The sequence below is a fragment of the Poecilia mexicana genome, unplaced genomic scaffold (genome assembly GCF_051168715.1).
Source record: "Poecilia mexicana isolate PSO_F unplaced genomic scaffold, ASM5116871v1 scaffold_16, whole genome shotgun sequence".
Taxonomy (NCBI): Eukaryota; Metazoa; Chordata; class Actinopteri; order Cyprinodontiformes; family Poeciliidae; genus Poecilia; species Poecilia mexicana.
The window spans coordinates 20,903,056-20,922,128 of record NW_028263385.1 but is presented as its reverse complement, the minus strand read 5'-3'; the positions used below and the strand labels follow the sequence as shown (position 1 = coordinate 20,922,128).

Sequence of the window (19,073 nt, the reverse complement as noted above, 5' to 3'; positions counted from 1 at the left end):
TCACTGGACGAAGCGGACACGGATCAGGCACTTTTCGGACCTCCCTTTTACACACATATCATACAGATATCACAGAGATATTTACATTTAGTTTTTTTTTTGTTTGTTTTGTTTTTTTTAAACCTTGGAGAAAACCCACAGCAGGGTGTTGGGTTCTCACCACAGTTTCAGATGAGTGCACACGTCCATGGTGTGTGTGTGTGTGTAGCGTCTTTTTGGGGCTCAAGCACTTAAGGTGAGTCCGCTCTTCCTCTTCAGTTCTCCTCCGTGACCACGCTTTGTGAAAACCTGATGACCCCAGGTGACCTTAGCTCCACATCCTCAGAGTTTCCTGGGAAGTACCCATGATGCCCGTAGTTAAACTGGGAGTGGTAACCACGATAGTAGGCGTCTTGCTCTTCCTCGCCTCCTCCTCGGTGGTGGTTATATGCCACTGCAGCAGGATTATACGGCTGTCTGTGGGGAGGATTGTAGGGCTGGTAGCGGCCGCCGCCGAGGGGCAGGGGTGAGACTGGAGTGGTATGGAGGGGATATTTAAGGTCACGACTGAAGTGAGGCTAAAGGAAAGTAAAGCTAGATGCCACAACCAATGAAAATCAAGATGTAGTGTTGCTAAAGCATGGTAAAGTACTTCTAACAGAAGCTCAGCAGGAACGTGAGGCATGCAGATGGACATGCAGCGTCAGAAGTCGCGTTAATTGAAGTTTAGGGAGGCTAAATAAAGCTTAGTTGTGCTAATTCTTTCCAGTTATCAAAATGGGTGCATTTACTCCAGGGGTAAAAGACTGATTTTCAGCACATCTCAGAATTTGATTTGCACAGGTAAGCCAGGCTGTACGGCGATAAAAGCAGACAATCAGAAAGAAGCGCTATTCATCACTGTTTAGCTGATTGATCGGGCTTTGAAAGAAGTGATTAGCTGTGATGAGATTTGAGCCCGAAGCAGGCGAATGCAAAGGAAGATGAGTAATTGTTGATAAATGGCAGTGCAATTGTTGGTGGCAGCATTGAGGAAGGTTTTTTTTTTCTTTTTTGTTGGTTTGTGAGACTTTTTACATTGAGCTTCTATTACTGCTGACAAATTTTTTATTTAACCCAAATAATGCAGAACAGTTTCCAATCAGAAATTCAGTTAGATTGTGTACTAAAGCTAGCCTTGGCACAAAACGATTCTCTCTGTAAATTCAGTGTATGTTTGAAGTCTGATTTAGATCAGGGGTCTGCAACCTTTACAAACCAAAGAGACATTTTGCCCACAGTCCAACTAAATAAAACTCTTTTAGAGCCATACATGTTACATAACATTTTGCAAAAAGACATTTTCATTTTTAAAAATTCCTATCTACTGTAGGAAATTTAAAAATAACCACAGTTTTATTTCTGCTTTTAGGGTTTAAAACAACAACAACAACAAAAAAAAAACTGGACAAAATGACAAAAAGAGGATATTTTCTTCTATAGGAAGAAAATGTATCATTTTTTCTGCACAGAAAAAAAAACATTTTCTTCTATGGGAAAACATTTTTCATTCACGAAAAATGATTTAAACAAAAACTAGTTAGTTTCCAACATCATGATGAGAAAAAAATACTGCTGATACAGGATTTATTCCATGCAAAGCAAAAACAAAAAACAACTACATCTGCATTTGTTCTGCATTTAAAAAAATAGTCGGTTCTGGATTCTCTTAGTCAGGTTTTTAAGAGCCACAGGTTGCAGACCCCTGATTTAGAAGCTCCTGAAAGCTGGAATTTAGAACCCGCCCCTTTATCAGGCTTTGTGTTTATCGTTTGGCCTCTTGGGGAATGAATGACTGGATGTTTCTGAACAAGGCAAAGAGGGAGGTGGGCACGTGGGGAGGAGAATGAGGAGAGATGGCTGGAGATTTCTCCTCAGTAATCGTTCCTGTAATCCTGCTGGACTTCAAATCAGAACAAGGGAGAGCAGGGGGGAGGGAGGAGGAGAGAAAGACAGGAGAAGTTTACCTCACGTGAAGAAGGAAAACCCAAAGACACCGAAGACTTCCAGACAAACCATTTCAAACCTGCTGGGTTAGGATTTAGGAAGTGAAAAAAACAAACCCCAGACCATCTCCTCTTTTACAGAAAGGAAACTCAAACCTTCAGAAATTCATTGAGCGACACAAGAACAAGACGCTTAATGTGTCAAGTCTCTATTTTTCTTTCTGCTTATTAGAAAGCTTAAATAAAAACGTCTGACGCAGAAAATGAAGTGAGGGACACAGGTTGTGAATTCAGAAGAAATTTGTTAGTTTTGTACACCCAAGCATAATGTTTGAAAGAACCTGTCAGCAGTTCTTTCTTGAGTCAACATTCAAGTGTAACTTGAATCTAAAAAATAATGTTTCTGCTGGAGGGTAAAATGTTCAAAGGGACGGTCTATCAAGCGGCAGCCTCAGATGTTTTTAATGCATCCAGAGTGCAGCTAGCGCTGAAATCTAAATATTGGATACAATAATAGTAGAAGATTGTGTTAAGTTTCGCTTCATATCCTCTCCAACCAGGTTATAGTAATGTTGGCAGCACTGTGTTCTCTTGTTTTACCCGTCTGGTCTGATGTTATGCTGAAGAAATCTGAGGTAGTCTTCCTCATTATGTGTTGAATTATGATTGGGTAAAGGAGAAGCTAACCAGCCCCAGAGCCTAATAGCGCCACCACTGTGCTTTATATACAGTGGTGAAGTGTTAATGAGGCTGGAAGAAAGTTTATTTCAAAACATAAGTCTGTGAAATGTCCTATTTTATATATTTAGAAAGCCACACATACACAGACAACATACTTTTGGTCTAAACTTAAGATCTATAATCACAGCAATTTTAATGTTGTGAATACAATTAAATCCATTTGTTTTACAATTCATTTATATTCTTTATTTTTATTCTTTCTTTGTTATGCTAACCCAATGTTTTTCCCTCAAATCTGCATGTTTCATTGTTTTCAAATCAAATCTTTACTTACTAGCAATTAGTAGGTTATTTATTTTATTTTTTTTTATGGGTACAATATCAAAGTAAATAATAATGTGTACCAGCTAAACGTCATGAAAATTGGTTTTGGCTTTTAAAATACAAACTGAAAAAAGGAAAAAAAAAAAACTGGATGCAGCGTAGTTGGTTGGCAGGGAGGAAAACATTCACTCAAAGTGAAAAATGTCAAGGAAAATGAAAACTTTCTAAACTGAACTCTGCCTTTGAAGTGGTTGAGCAGGGAGGCTCGGTTTAAACCTCGAATTGTTCAAAGCGGCAGATGAGACTCTTAAACTCAAAATGGGGGGAAAAGAACAATTGAGAGTTGAATCTATTTAAATAAATCTGCTTTGATGGATAAAATAATGTCTCATCCATCCGCTACTTTTCATAGATGACGTACGACATCGTAGCCGCGACGGCTCGTAGCCGTGGACTTTGCAGAAGGCTGCAAGATCATCATCTGTATGAATATTCAGAGACGCTGCGCATGCCACCGTGTACGGGCCCGGATCTGTGTACGAGCATATTTTATTAGATTTCAACACAGACAAATAGCGTTGACCTGTTAAGTCCTTAATCTGTCTGTGTGGGCATGAATGAATAAACTTCCAACAATAAAAGTCGGATGCATATCCAACTCTGAGAACTTTACAAGAGCATTAACTATCTGAGGGCAGACTGTCGCTGCCTTTTCTCGCATTTTATTAAATGGAAAGACACATTAAGGCCAGACTGGCAACGATGTTTTGGAACAACAAGAGCAGAAGATATTTTCAGCAACGCCGCTCAGAGACGACGGCGGGACAAATAAGGATGCATTCCAGTTTAAAGAAACGCCACTAAATATTTTAAAGATGTCTGCATATTTTGCGTTTTGTGAAAGAAGATAAAGACATAATGAAAACAGAATGTTCCAGTCAAAATGTTATTTCGGCTTCAGCTGCCAGATCATATTTGGCCTTGTACTCTGTCAGTAATGTGTGTGTTCACACATCTGCAGAACTGGATCCAAACCTTATTATTAAAACCATGTTTCTCTCACATTTCTGAGGTGGGAATTAAAAAAAAGAAAAAAGGAACAGAGAACCATCCGGTTTCTATTGTCTTCCCACATAAATCACATCCACTCATCCCCGTCATGACGTTGCTCTGCTTCTTAGGCACACTCCCATGTGATGTCTCCAGCTGGGTGATCCCCGTCCCCATTTGGTCATCCACAGTGTTTAAACCATAGTCTGTCTATAAAAAAAGCTTGAAGACCCAACAGGCCAGCAGTCACTTTCTCTGATGTGCAGCATATGTGGAACAGCATGCAAGAGCAAAATGACTGGCAACAATAAGACACTGGCTCCGACGCGTGCTTTGCTCCGACAGACTTCCATTCACGACCTTTTTGTTTCAGGAAACTCTACACATGTTTCTTCTTTCGGATCTTAATCTAATGACCGCAGAAGAAAAGCATGGGGCATTTCTCTACTGTGATACACAAACCCTGTTATAATGTAACGTGGTTCGAAGCAGATGCAACTGAAGGCAACGGTTGCTTGATTGAGGTATAAAATGAAGCTATGTGGCTGGAAAACACATATTGCCCCTCTAAATAAACCAAGTAACCATCTTTCTGTGGGGTTCTGCAACCAGATAAAAAGATTAATAACACATTAATGTGATTTTGTGAAATACACCATAAATAAATATATTAATGTCTTATAACAGTTATAATGTAATTGTCCTATTTTGTTTCCAATCTGAAAAAGAAATTCAAAAGGTAATTCAGGGACGAATGGATAATATTTACCTCCAACATTGTATCCCAGACACGAGTTCTGGTCACAGTATCCTGGTGGTCCGGTTGGTCCCGTAGCTCCTGGATTTCCAGGCCTACCAGCCGCTCCCGGGCTCCCGGGCCGACCAGGTGGGCCCTGGCTGCCTGCCCGACCTTCGCCTGGCAGGCCTGAAGATGGAGAAACAGCTTCTATTTAAAGACGGGGTGGTAGGTTGCGCATGCAAAGTGGTTTGATATTTTGGTAGAATGACTGCAGCAGTGAGACACCTGGTGAGAAAATGTAAGAAAAAAAAAAAGAAGCAACAAACAGTGCACCAAAGGTACACCCTGTCACTATTAAGAAAAAGCTTCAGCCTCTGCGGCTTTAACAACATGATATAAAAAATTAGCGAGCTACAAATGGCTGCTTGCCGTTATCCAGATAACAGAGTATGATAGCGAATGTCCTGAGGGCACGAAGAGGAACGACGCAGCTCCGAGCTGAAATCTAGCCCCAGGCCTCTGTTTGATGATTTCACAGGACAAACTGCTCCGCTAGGACTGCTCGGCAGTCTGCGAGAATCGGATATCAATATTTTAAAGGTAGTTCCTTTCGCCAAGTGCGGAAATTATTATCCCACAGTTATTTAAGAAAAGCACAGAGAATAAAACTTCCTCTAAAAACACTGAGGCTTGATGTATGTTCGAATATGTTTTGCCTCTTCAGTAATGTAACCATGGAAAAGTTTCAGTTAAAGTTTGTCTTCTTGTGCGTATCGATCACGGTAAGCTGAAAATACCAGCACTGACATATTTTTATAACACAAACCTCAAATTCCACACCACACTCTGTAAAATCAATACGGAGCATCACATTCATGGGCTGAAATGTCTGCTGCTCGCCTTCCTCTCTGAGAATCAGAAGAGTGAATCCTAAAAGCTTTACGGCTGTGGCTAACTTCAGGTCTTGTTTTAATATTGCAGGCATCCTGGTTTTGTTTAAAAGCTGTACAATAAGAACAATGCGCAAACATTTTGTCTGGAAATAAGAAATGATCCCCATGGACAGAATAAGTTTACGAGGTCATATATTGGTTGCTTTTGGAGTTTGAAGCAAAACAGCGCGCTCTCAATAATCTATAATCATGATCAGGACTGTGTTGTGTCTTACCGGGTGCACCGGGTGGTCCTCGAGGTCCCTGACTCCCAACGCCTGGACTCCCCCTCCCTCCCTTTTCACCTGGCAAACCTGGAAATGCAGAGTTTGAGATTTTACAAAACCTCTGTGATAAACTGTTGCAGAATAAGTAGAGCTTCAGCTTCTGAATTTTATCTCCTACCGCAAATGTAAATAAGAGCCTAAAGAAGCAATTAGCAATTTTTTTCAAAACACTTTTCTGACACAAAAAGAGCCTTTATAGCCAGGAAAAGGCTCTCGGAAACAAGAACCTTACATGGCACTACCATATAAGGATTACAACAAACTGCAGAGCATAACTGCCTATTGTGGTAAAAAGAAAAAAGGATTTGAGAAAAATATGTTTTTAATAGGAATATGTTGAATGGATGAGTGACCACTTACTGGCAATGTGAAAAAAAGAATAAAATATACACCCTTTCTCCATAGATACTCAGCAAGATTACACATTCAAACCACTTTTTACCCAAGGATTATGAAAGAAAAAGAATGTTCTCTTCAAGGTACGAACACAATAAGCCGAGCGATGAGGACACAGCACTGACAGAGAGGCCTAGTTGCAACAAAAGCCAGAGGATTGAAATGTTCGTGGATAAGATTTCTTTTTAATTCACAATGTCTTGTGTCAGTATAAAATGTCTCGTCCATGGATCAGTCCACTCTTTAAATACTCCTTCTACATGAGTTTACCTACAGCTGCTGGACTAACTCAATTTTTTCACTCAGCTCAGTGAATCATCCAACCACAACATATGTAACGTTAGCTTGAAATTAAGCCACATGTTTCTGTGAGGAAAAACTAACTTCACATGGACTAATGCAGTTCAAGGAGAATGAATGAAAGGGTTCACAATTACTGTGAGTGCACTTAAACACTCATGAGAGAAACGTGGACTGAACACGTGTAGGAAAGTGAGACTTTCATCTGCTTCCGTTCACTTCTTATGTTTCACGTCACGATTTGGCTCAGTATAGCCACTGTTCTGGTAACAATCTTTTCCCAGAAATGGGTTTTTGTTGTACATGTCAATGTAATAATGCTGGTCAGAACTGGAGCAGAAATAACAACATCAACATGGATGACAAAAAATGTCAGTTTTTGTCACAAACGATCATTCACCACGTGGAAAATGACATGGTTTGTGAAAACATCTTTGAATTTCTAGAGTAGAGTGCTGGCAGATTTGGTCGTCAAGGACAACAGGTCTCCTGACTTTCTCCTTCTCCCTGGACAAAGCAGGATCTCCATCTTTGTCTTATGAATTTACATTCCAGCTGGAGACTTCAAGCCATCACTACTGTTGTCCTGAGTGATTCTTGTCACACGTTAAAGTGCGATATGGTGTTCCTGTTAGATTTTGTTTTCTGCCAGCTTGGTTCATTTTCATTCTCATTATTTTTTATGTACATTTTTTTTATTTTTGGGAAAAGGAATGAATATAACTCCTGAAACAGGAATGAATATAACTGTCACACGTCACTATTAGGTTTCACAGGCAGGAATCAAAGACTCCTTGCTAACCCACTTTAATATGGCTACAAATTGAACCAGTGACTAAAATCCTTTTTATTTCAAAATCAGTTTCATGTTTGTTTTTTGTGAAAATGAGCTGAATAAATTGCGTCTCCAGGCAGTTTGCTGTGCAGAAAAGCAGCCTGTTTGAGTGATTTAATGTGTCCTTTTTCAAATATTATAGAATCACATTAAAATCTGATCTGCAGATTTTTTTGTCCTACTTCTTTTATGACCGTTCTAATGGAGAAAATGAATGTCATAACCTCGGATAAAGAGACATTCTCCATCTTGAAAGTCTGTGCATTAACTTTTTTAAACTGATACATAAAACTAAACGAGTTTCTTATGTTGCACCATTTTGTCTGAGTGCAGGTTAAGCTTTTAAACTGTAATGTGGCTTTTATGTGCGCTGAGGACCAGTGGCAACAGATTCGACGCTTTACTGGAAAGACTCGAAGGACTCCACCCCTGACGAGGACGAGTCATAGCTGGACAAACGTTCAGCAGTTCTTAATTTTTCCCAGCTCTTTATGTGCATCTAGGCTGCATTCAAAATTTTTTATTTTTTTTTAGCATGGGTTACATGTCTCAGTTATTAGGACAGAGACTCATAAACACTGTCTGTCCTCTAAGGAATGATGTCATGGGTACCGAAGTTACTGTCTTTAATGTGATTTGAGGGAGAAAACCACAAAACACAGCAAACAAGCAGAATGACTCCCAGACAAAGAAGCAGTGTGAGCAGAAAGGTCTGCTGAATGTCTCCTAGCATATCTATGGTTTGTATTTGTTCTTCATCCATGTAAAGCACTTAGTTGAAGTTTTGATAGCGGTAGTAGAAACCATACTGTTCATTCTGACATTTTAATTTATGTGCTACAAGCTAGCACTTAAATAAACCCTTTTTGCATGAACATTAAATGAGTATTTAGGGATTTTTTTGGAGTTAGATCTTAAAAACAAAAGATAAATAAACCAAGAACAAGGCAACTGAGAGCGTTGCTACCACTGAATAATGCCATTACATACCAGCACAAAACACATCGGCAAATAAAAAGATAGAAGTGAGGAGTTATATGTTATCAAATGAGAAGAAGAAAGCAAGACAAAATGTGTGAGAACTGCAAATCAAAAGGGTTTAAGAGTAATTTAGCCATTAGAACAATATGATGACAACGTAGTTCATCACTACCTTTATCCAAGACTATACATGAGGTTTAATGGGTGAAAATAACACGTTGATATACAAACCAATTATCGTGGGTAAAATCAGGCATGGGGAACATTTAGAATGAGTTGATTTATTTAAGTTGATCTTTTGATGTCAGCAGGCAGGGGACACAAGGAAAAATCGAACTAAGCAGCATATTCCTTAGCAGAGTTACTAAAGGCTGCTTCAATTGTGAAAGTCCTGATTGCTAATGTTTTCTGTTGTTCACATGGTGTGAACTGTGGTTTACGCTTCACCCTTCAGGCCTTCTGCAGGGCCAAAATTATGGTAATTATTTTCAAGGTCCTCCAGTTGGGGTTGATTTTCCAAATATTTCAGTGGGTGGTTTCAAATTCTTCTAAGTACTGATCTTATGTTGTTCACTTTCGAGTAGTTAAATGTGTGCAGAGTAAACAGGGAAAACCTCATCTTATTCATCTGTCGTACGTCAGCCATTTAAGAACAAATGTAGAGGTTTCCCAAGTTATTTCTAAGCACAAATTACTGTTTTAAGATTAGATAAAAATATATATATATATTCCTATTACATAAACACAAAACAAGGCAAAATAAGATCTAAATAATTTAGTACAAATCCATCAAGGGAAAGCATCAGTATTTTTTCCATGAGAGCATCAACTTATCTCACCTCTTTCACCCGGTTGGCCATTCTGACCATTAGCACCGGGGAAACCGGGTCTGCCAGGGGCGCCTTGCTCTCCCTGGGGCCCAGGAGGGCCTCTCCTGCCCGGCTCGCCCGGCGGCCCCGTCACTGTTCGGACCGATCCTGAAAACTGTTGGGGGATCTGGTTCAAGATGGAATTATAGCGGGAGAAATGACCTAGAAGAAGCAGAAACGGTTAGGAAAATGAACAGTTTCCCCATCAGTTTTAAAACCACAAATTTATGGAAAGTTTAACACACACAAAAAAACAGTAATTAAAAACTAAAATCAACGACTCACTTTGGATGATCTGTTCACACACTTGCCGTGCAATTGCTCTCACTGCTGCTTGGGACTGCACATCGCCCTGAAGAACAAATGGACAGCTCTACACACTGCAGACAAATGGCACTTTTCCGTCTGAGCAGCCATGGGGACGATAACCGTCAGACCAGAGGTTGATTAATGGGTGGGTGAAATCTAAATGGTGTTTAATTAGCACTGCCAACCTTCATTCCAAGCTGATTCTTTTACATTTATATTTTCCAAAAATGATAAATTTAAATAACACTTCTCATTTACATGTTGAAAATCTAGATACAGCTCTGGAAAAAATGAAGAGCCCACTGTGCTGAACCCCATTGAAAACCTCATGGTTGTTCCATCAAATACTGATTTCTGAACTCTTCCTGAGTTAAATCATTAGTATTGTTGTTTCTAAATGAATATGAACTTGTTTTCTTTGCATTATTTGAGGTCTGAAAGTGCTGCATCTTTTATTTTGACCATTTCTCATTTTCTGCAAATAAATACTAAATTTTTGCTTAGCATTTCAGAGACATGTTGTCAGTAGTTCATAGAATAAAAGAACGATGTTCATTTTACTCAAACATAAACCTATACAAAGTAAAATCAGAGAAACTGAACACGTTAAGTGGTCCCGTAATTTTAATTCAGAGCTGTATCTTCAATAAGCCGAGCTTAACTCTTGAAATACCTGGAATTTTAGTTCGATATTTGTATATTAAAGAACAGAAACAAAAGACAAAAAATACCTTTTTGTTTAGTGAACCATTTTTGGGGAAATTCATCAACAAATGTTATCTTTTCTGAGCAAAGTAATCTAACAACATGAGTGATTTTAGGTTTCTATGTTATTTTACGGTTATTGCAATGTTTGATTCCTTCTTAAAACTCCATGAGAGGGATCTAAATAAGATCAGCTGCTCCTATTTGTGACTTGAAAACAGAAAAAGGTCAGCTGAAGGGCTGACCAAAAGTGTAAAAAAAGAAATCCTCATCATATTACCACCATCTTTGATGAGAACTGGGCCAACTCACAGAAACGCAGTTCTGAGGAGAAAAATCTTCTCATTTTCTTTTTAAACGCCTTTCATCTCGGTTCTTGAAGCTAAAATTAGCTGCGTCGAGGTACAAACGTCCTCAACGTTTAGTTTTGATTCAAGCCGGCGAGGAGCGTGTCTTACAAAGCCGCTGGCGTCAACGTCCTCGCTTTTGTCAGCAAAAATCCAGACACTGCCCTTGGTGCTCCATGAACACCGATTTGATTTGGTTCGCTCTAAACAAGCATGAAGATACGGTATGGAAAAAGCTGCCTGTTTGAGTTAAGGAGCCAGCGACTCATACAGAGAAATGTGATTTCTTCTAGAAAGAGCTGGGGCCATAAGTGAAAAACTTTGAGGGTTTTAGAGAAGAAAAGGGACAACATGTCCACTGGAATATCGCTCTAACAGCAGCTAACGTGTACAGATTGAGTAGCTTACTCTCTCTCCTTTATCGCCTTTGGTACCAGCAAGACCCTGAAAAGATGAAAGCACAGGGAGAAAATAACATTTATTTAGGATGCAGTGATGTGGAGAAATATTTGTCTCCTTGCAGGTTTCTGCTGCTTTAGCTTTTTCATCACAGCTAATGTTTCAGATCAAACACATGTCAGACTAAGATGACAAAACAGTTAAAAAAATAAGCACAAAATAGAGATTTAAACTAAGGATTGCATCTGTTAACGGGAAAAAAAAGCTATTTAAGCAAATCTGCTCCCATCTGGAAACAGAAACTGCCTTCTTGTTGAATCATTGATTCACTGAGTTTAAGCTCATTTCTTGAAAATTTTGATAAATTTTCACTTTCAGTCCTTATGCAAGATTACAATCTGACATGCAGAATCAAGAAATCACTTAAATAGAACCTGTCTGACAACAGGAAGCAGGCCAAAATATTTCAAAACGCCACACATCGTGTCCAATGTGCAGAACTTCAAGAACAGATGAGAAATGAAATCTAAAAATCTGAGAAGGGCTGCAAGGGAACTGAAGACAGTTGTTACAAAAAAGGATGACACTGCTAGTTTTTAGGTTTAGGAAACAATTATTTTACCCGATGAGCTTTTTTGCCCTTTATAGATAAAATTATTGCTCAAAACTGGAATTTAGTATTAACTTAGGTTATGTTTAACCAATATTAAAATTTGTTTAATGATCTTTTAAAAAATGCTTCACAAAAATCTCTAAGTTGGGCGTCTAGTCATTCACAACACATGTCCCTCAAACAGTCATTTTTATTTCCTTCTGACAAATTTCACCATTTGTCACTCTTATCAGTTCTTCTCATTGGCTTTACTGAAACATAAAAGATTGGGACAAATGCAGTGCAATAAGCCTCAAAGTTTATAGTTCACAGAAAATGACATCTGTGCTTTGGATAAATGTACTTTCTGTCAACACTGTAAAACCAAGGAGAAGCAGCACGCATACGCCAAGCATGAGCAAATCAGTCATTGTAATCCAGAGGCATATAAAAGACATATTTCCTGGCCACAGGGCTCCGTCCATTAAATTAAAAAAAAAGCTGTAACTACTTTATTCAAAAGCTGTTGCCACTTTTAAATGGAGACTTGTTTAGTTTGAGTGGAAAAATGCTCTTGACCACCACCACCACCACCACCACCACCTGCTGTCTGATTGTGCTTGTGTGCAAGGGCGACGACTGAGTTAAAAAATTAACCGAGTATGAATCAGCCGATGATGGGAAAGGTCTAGCCAATGTCTGACACAGCTGCTGGACGAAGGAGCCAACCTGAACAGTAAAAGTTCTCGTCTTGGACCTCTCCGGCGAGCCAGGATCATACGAGTCTTTCCAGACACATAAATGTCTGCCGCCTTATCAGGTTGCCATGGAAAACCATGCTACATAATGGCAATGTGAGCACCGCTCATAAAAACCTGATTTATTATTGATCAGAGCTGACTTTCCTTCACTCCACGCATGTGTAGGGTTTCTCCAATAAGAGAATTCAGAATATTTTTACTATAAACCTTGAGTTTCAAATCCCTCCCCTGACTTTCCTGTCTCTCTCTCTTTCTTTCTCTCCCCGTCTCTGGTGTCAAACGTGAACTGATTAAGCACTCCCAAGAAGATAGTTGAGCACATTTCTTTCAAAGTTGGCAAACGTGAGGGAGCTCACCATCAGGTCGAGCAAGATCAATTTCAAAAAGACTCTCCAGGTGGTTGGATGACTGGAAACCACATTCAGAGTCAGAGCCTGATCCACGTCCGACGCAGAATAGGGATGTCAGCGGGAGCTTCGACAGTCTGGCACATTTATTTGTATATGGCCCAAGGAGAGCTGATGAAACAGTAAACCAAATCTGCTAGGTTCATCTCTATTAAAAGGTTAATCCCAAAGTTTCATCATTACTGATCTTGATAGATGAAGCAGAGCATTTCCAGATGCACCACTCTCATTCCTAAAAACAGCTGTTTGGGTTTCATTTTGGTCGACCAAGACCAGAAACTGAAGATCTGTCCCTCCGGCTTTAAATGCCATTAAGCTTTCACAGATATAAATCAATTGTCATCTAATTAAGTTCTCAGTTAGATATGTCCAACTTAGCAAACCTAGTTGGACAAATTCCCTCTAGATTCACTTGGATGCTTGTATTTGGAATATAAACGGCATGAAAAAGAAACTATATAGATAGAGACGAAAGCAGAATCAGTAAAATATTCGTAATTTGAAGTGAATACTTTTAGGAGGTGCAGAAATTCATATGGATTGTATTTGTATCTTGGACAGAAAGCAGATACAATCTCTTATAGATATGTTTTTTTTCTGGATTTGTGTGTGTGTGTGTGTGTGTGTGTGTGTGTGTGTGTGTGTGTGTGTGTGTGTGTGTGTGTGTGTGTGTGTGTGTGTGTGTGTGTGTGTGTTTTTAAATGTGTGCGCGATGGGGAGGGTGTCTGTGATTTATGGATCGACTCTGCGAGCGAAACTTGCTGCCGGCCTAGAGAGCTGACCCAGGACTAGATTAGCTGTCAGCAACACCACGGTGTCATCCGTTATGGTTAGCGCCACACGCAGTTCGGATCGTCTCGAAGACTATTCAGTGTCCTTGTGTATGTTGTGCTGCTTGCGCTAATTCTTTTTTTTTTGAAAGGCAGAACAAAACACGAGGGCATAAACGCTGACTCACGTTAGACATAAAAAAAAATAAAATCACTTGAAGAAGCACAACACACAAGAGGTTTGCCTTGTTACTATATCAATAATAACACTGCTGTGTCTTGAAAAAGTATTCATATCACTAACTTTTCTCTGAAAAACTTTGTCATTGGGATTTTACCTCAACAGTGCAGAATTAGGATGTTTATAACCCAATCTATATATATATATTTTTAAATATTTTACAATGTTTTACACTGGTTTTCAGTGTATTTATAATGTGTCTTCTTTACTCTGAAACCCCTAAAGAAGTCCTAGTGCAACAAGTGGCCTCTGATTTAACTTATTTGGTACAGAGAGACCACATGTGTGTAACTTAGTCTCAGTATAAATCTGACCTCATAGATTTGTTAGAGAATATTTGAGAACAAGCAGAATCATGAAGATCAATGAACGCAAAAATTGAACTATTGATTCTTTATTCCACTAACCTGGTGTTTATGAAAACCTTGCTCATAGGAAACCATAAGAGAAACTGACTCGGAGGGAATGAATGCACGCCACCTGTTAATATCTTTAGGTTTTTACAGCGCACTGTTCTGTTTTGCTTTTTCATGTAAAAAAAAAATCAGTAAAACAGACCGATGAGTGAAAAGTTCAGGTGATCTAAATTTGTGAGGTAATGTACATTTTTTTATTTTTTTTTTGGCTCTAGCGGCTTTTTAATTGAAAGTGCTAAGCCAGGAAAGTAGGCGAAGAGAAACAGAGAAGAGAAAAATATGGTGAATGCTATTAAACAGATTATCAAATTAAAATGAATCTGAAATCAGCTAAAGTTATTAATGGCAGATTAAAGTTTTGACAAAATTGGCATAGAGAATCATAAAAATGAATAGATGTATCTCTACTATCTGTTTAACTGTTTGTGTGGTCTGGCCGAACAAGCGTCTCAAAATAAAACAAAGAGTTATTAATGAAAAATATTTAGATGTTAAATAAAAGCTGTTTTTTGGGGGTTGAAACATCATTTAAAGGAAAACAATCTGAACTCACAGGCACTCCTTGTTCACCTGAAGGCCCCGCTGGTCCACTGGGCCCTGGGACTCCAGGAGCTCCTGGAGCTCCCTGAGAGAAAAGAGAGAAAAACAAGAGGAAGTGACTGAAGACGGGACAAAAAGACGACGGGACTGAAATGACCGCAGCCTTACGATGGGTCCAGGAGGTCCTTGTCTTCCCTGAGGACCGCTGTTACCCGGCTGACCCTGAAAGAAAGATGGTTTAATACATTCAGCATATTGTCTCTCAATGCTCCTTTTATTATGAGTCATTTAGTGCATTTTCTACTCTTTATTATAATGGAAAACAATTAGGATATTAATAAAACCAAACTGTTTTAGTATCAGACCCAGTAAAAATCGGTATACCTCGACCTTCTTTTCACTTTTGATTTTAGATGTATTTTATAAAAAAAGTTAATTCTCTTAACTTTAGCAATATAGAAAATATATTTCTTCATAGGTATTTAAAATGATTATTATTAGTAGGTGTTTTCTCTTTGTTCCTTTAAATTAACTGCAGCTTCAGCTTTTGTCTGCAGGCCAGCTGTCTGGTTGTACAACGCATTACAAATGATTTATACTAATATTATGCTGGGTTTATGCAAGAGCATTTATGGCTTGTTCAACCTGAACCATATCTGTGTTTAACGCAGAATTTGGATACCGAACACAACCTCAGATTACTGGAAAACAGCTTAACCTGAGGCCCAACTAATCCTTTCATTTCAGTTTGAGGCTGATTGCCTTTCAGTATGGGCAATATGTGGAAACTCCTTCAGAAAGGAAACAAACTAGAAGAAAAAAAAATTATATAATGATTAAAAACAGGTTCTGAGACAGGAGAACATGTGCTGGTCAGAGTCTTATTTGTTCTGCTAGCTTCTTTCTTAATCTTCTGTGGCAATGCTCCTGCAGCCAAATTCACCAGGTTTTTGACAATGCGAGATTCAGTATTCAGCACATAAGCCAGCAAAGGCAGAAAGTGACTCGGAGAACTCCTCAATGAGAAGAGTTTTGGTTTCAGACAGGTTACTTTACCCTTATCAGCCCATAGATGGAACTCTAAATTCCTGGTGTTGCTCGGTTTAGAAACAAACATTTTTATTTGAAATTAAATTAAATACACGAGCACTAGAAACAAACACTTTGCAGGAAACAAACAGTTGACTATTAAGGCGGCACTCCAGTTCCAGTGTTTTACACCAAAACATAAATACTTTATTTCTTTTGTTAGAAACAAAAGAAATAAAGTAAAAACCTTCAGTTTTACTTTATTTCTTAAAAGGTTAGGAAAAACTGCATAACTAATACAAAAAATCTTGTAGACATCAACGTCGTCTGAAGTCTTTAGGTCCCCCTCAGACCAGGCTAAAATGTCACCACAATAAAAAAATAAAAAAAAACAGCCAAAGCATGAATGGTCTCTATAGGATCTTGCAGTGAACTTGGGCAGAGCTGACAATATTAAAAACAGCAGGAAAAGCTGGTAAAGATCAAGTAATCAGATACTATCTGCACTTCAACCATTTAAGCTTTGAACATCCATTTGGTATCAGTAAAGAAAATAGACAAAAACCAATAAAACTGCAAGCGGATGACGGTCTCTAAGAGATATGACCACAGTATTGCTTTTGTGGTTACAGCGAAAAAGATTTTCTTTAACCAGAATGAAATGTACACTTTTCACAGTCCATAGCTTATTGAAATGGGTTTGTAGCGGGACGCCCAGCTGTGGAGAAGAGCACACACATCCAAACTGCATGAAGGCTGGTTGGCGAATTTATCAGAGCCAATCATGCTGCCAAAGAGACGTCCTGGCTTTGTTGTGAGTTACAAAGAGGAGAAGGAAAACTTTATGAGTAGTGGGGTTCATAAAGTTTCCAACATAGTTATGAACCAGTTGCAGCCTGACTTATTGATAAAGAAACCTTCAGCTTCAGAACCTTGGTGTGATCAGCTCACAATGATCAGTGTGAAAAGATCAGAAATTTTACAATCTGTGTGCTGGTGGGTTCTTACTGCGCGCTGCACAGAAAACCACTTCACCTGCATTCTGTCACACTGCTGGTCAACCGACTGAAACGGAAATATGTTTACTTTTCAACAGTAAGGCGAGAACATATGAAAACAGATAACATTTATACGTACTCCCACTTCACTAATCAACATGTTTCGAAAATATGAGAGCTTCTGTTTTTTGGAATTGGCTCAATAGTAGTTTGGTCTTGAACTCTGTGTGTCTGGCCAGCTTGTCCTACACTGGCCAACACTAATTCACCTTTGGGATCTAAAGTTACCTTATTAACACTTTAAAAATCTGAAAACTTCTTGGAAGCAAAACCTGAATCATTAACTTCATTCTGTTATCCACTCATGTTAAACCTTATACGCAAGAGACTTCAAAGTAAAAATAAAATAGCCTGTGTTTAACAGAAGCTATTTGTATATCCGAGATGATGATGAAAACTGAAAACAATCTGCCAGGCAATGATATAAGTACAAAAAAAAAAAAAGATTGGAACGTTCTCCAGTGAAACTAACAACAAAACCAAGATTTGTAGTTTTCATCTTGACCTATTTCACTGAAATACGGATAAATAAATTAGCCAAGACACTATTACTGTTGGTTAATCTGATCTACCCGACTACTGTAGCACACTTTTAGAGAAGACAGAGTTTTTCCCTTTCACTCTGAGCTCGGCTCTTTGCATTGTATAAATTATCCTTGTATAAATGTCATGAATGTTTTGCACATTTCCAAAGGAGCAAAGCTGCACTGAGACAATATTACAGTAAATCAATAAGAGCTTGTGCTCACTGCTCTGTGCAGTATACATTACATAGTGGTTAATGAAAATGTTTTTTTTTTTTGTTTTTTTTTTCCACTGTGACCACAAAAGGAAAACTGTGAATATTTGTCTTTGGAGACCACCCAATTACAGTTTTATTGGTTTTCATCTACTTTCTTTATTGATGTCAAACGCGCGTTGAAAGCATAAATGGCTGGAGCTCTGATAATATCTGATTACATGATTTTTACCAGCTTTTCCTGCTGTTTTTAATATTTTCAGCTCAGCCCGAGTGCACTGCTGGACACCTAAAAGCCAATTCTTTAACCGTTAAAGAATCAGAGCTATTGTGTGTTGCACTGAAAGGGAATTATTAGCGCACATTTACATGCACTGTTGACTGTTTTTTAAATTGGTGTCAAATGTTATAAATATGAAATACACACCAGATTTTGCAATTTGAAAACTAAAACGCGGAAGATTAGTTATTCAGCAAACAAGGTGCCCCCTGTTGTTCATAGCAGCTGAAATTGCACCACGACTGGTAAATTAGCATGAATACATGTAACACTGAGATTGGTAAACAGTATTTTTATGAGCCTCAAATGATGACAGCTGGTAATGGCAAAATGTGATTAGATTAGATTTGGCTTTATGCTGAAAAAGACAAAAAAGAAACAAAACAAAAAAACTCATTCTTTGAGGGCATTCCAAAGGCAACAAGCAGAATGAGCATGAACCACATGTGTGAGCTCAAATAAATAAACTTAATTCAATAAATGATTTTCCTGATGTCATTGTTTATGCTCACTGCTTTCTGAAGCAACCTGTGAAACGATTAAAACATTTTACTAATGCATGCCCTGCAGCTTTGCTGTAGCCACATGCTATGCAAAGCAAACACGGGACAAAGAGCAGCAGAATTTCCCGTTCCATGTTACGAGGCAGAAAACGTCCAAATAAAACAATGGATGATAAAAAACGGTTCTGAACAGGAACTTCTTTCACTTTAGCATCACGTTTCTGTTGACTCTGCTTAGTTTATGAACCAGGAGGAACATTTTCTGCTTGACAAACATTGAAATATGTCAAGACCACATTAAGAAAAAGCCAAGAAGAGAAAAGACATCTGGGACAGGCTAGCATTAACACAAAAGTTCACCAGCAGTCAATGTAGCTCTGGGTCAAATCATATATATCATAAAAAGCAAATTATAAAACTATGTACGTTTTAGGTAACACTGTCATTGCTGTATTCAGTTCAACACATACCAAGCCTGCTTAATGTAATAAATGCATACCATCAAGATTTGATTAGGAAATGCATGTGCATGGCTTCAAATGTTTTTCAAGCAGATGAAGTTTTAAAAATAACCCAGATCTTCTTTGGAAAAAAAAAAAAAAAAGTCACTAGGCTTATG

At 38.5% G+C, this 19,073-nt stretch overlaps 1 protein-coding gene across 1 annotated transcript in view; it reads right to left on the bottom strand.

Annotated features, from left to right (window-relative positions):
- Positions 1-1,063: 1,063 nt before the first annotated feature.
- Positions 1,064-19,073, bottom strand: part of LOC106933441 (collagen alpha-1(XIV) chain) — a 42,598-nt gene continuing 24,588 nt past the window's right edge. The window contains exons 14-21 of the mRNA XM_088014195.1: positions 15,014-15,067; positions 14,859-14,930; positions 11,128-11,163; positions 9,644-9,710; positions 9,329-9,520; positions 5,927-6,004; positions 4,789-4,944; positions 1,064-1,921 (exon numbers count right to left, since the gene is read on the bottom strand). Coding sequence (XP_087870321.1) covers positions 1,893-1,921; positions 4,789-4,944; positions 5,927-6,004; positions 9,329-9,520; positions 9,644-9,710; positions 11,128-11,163; positions 14,859-14,930; positions 15,014-15,067 — 684 coding nt within the window. The 3' untranslated portion in view covers positions 1,064-1,892. The remainder of the gene's footprint in view (positions 1,922-4,788; positions 4,945-5,926; positions 6,005-9,328; positions 9,521-9,643; positions 9,711-11,127; positions 11,164-14,858; positions 14,931-15,013; positions 15,068-19,073) is intronic.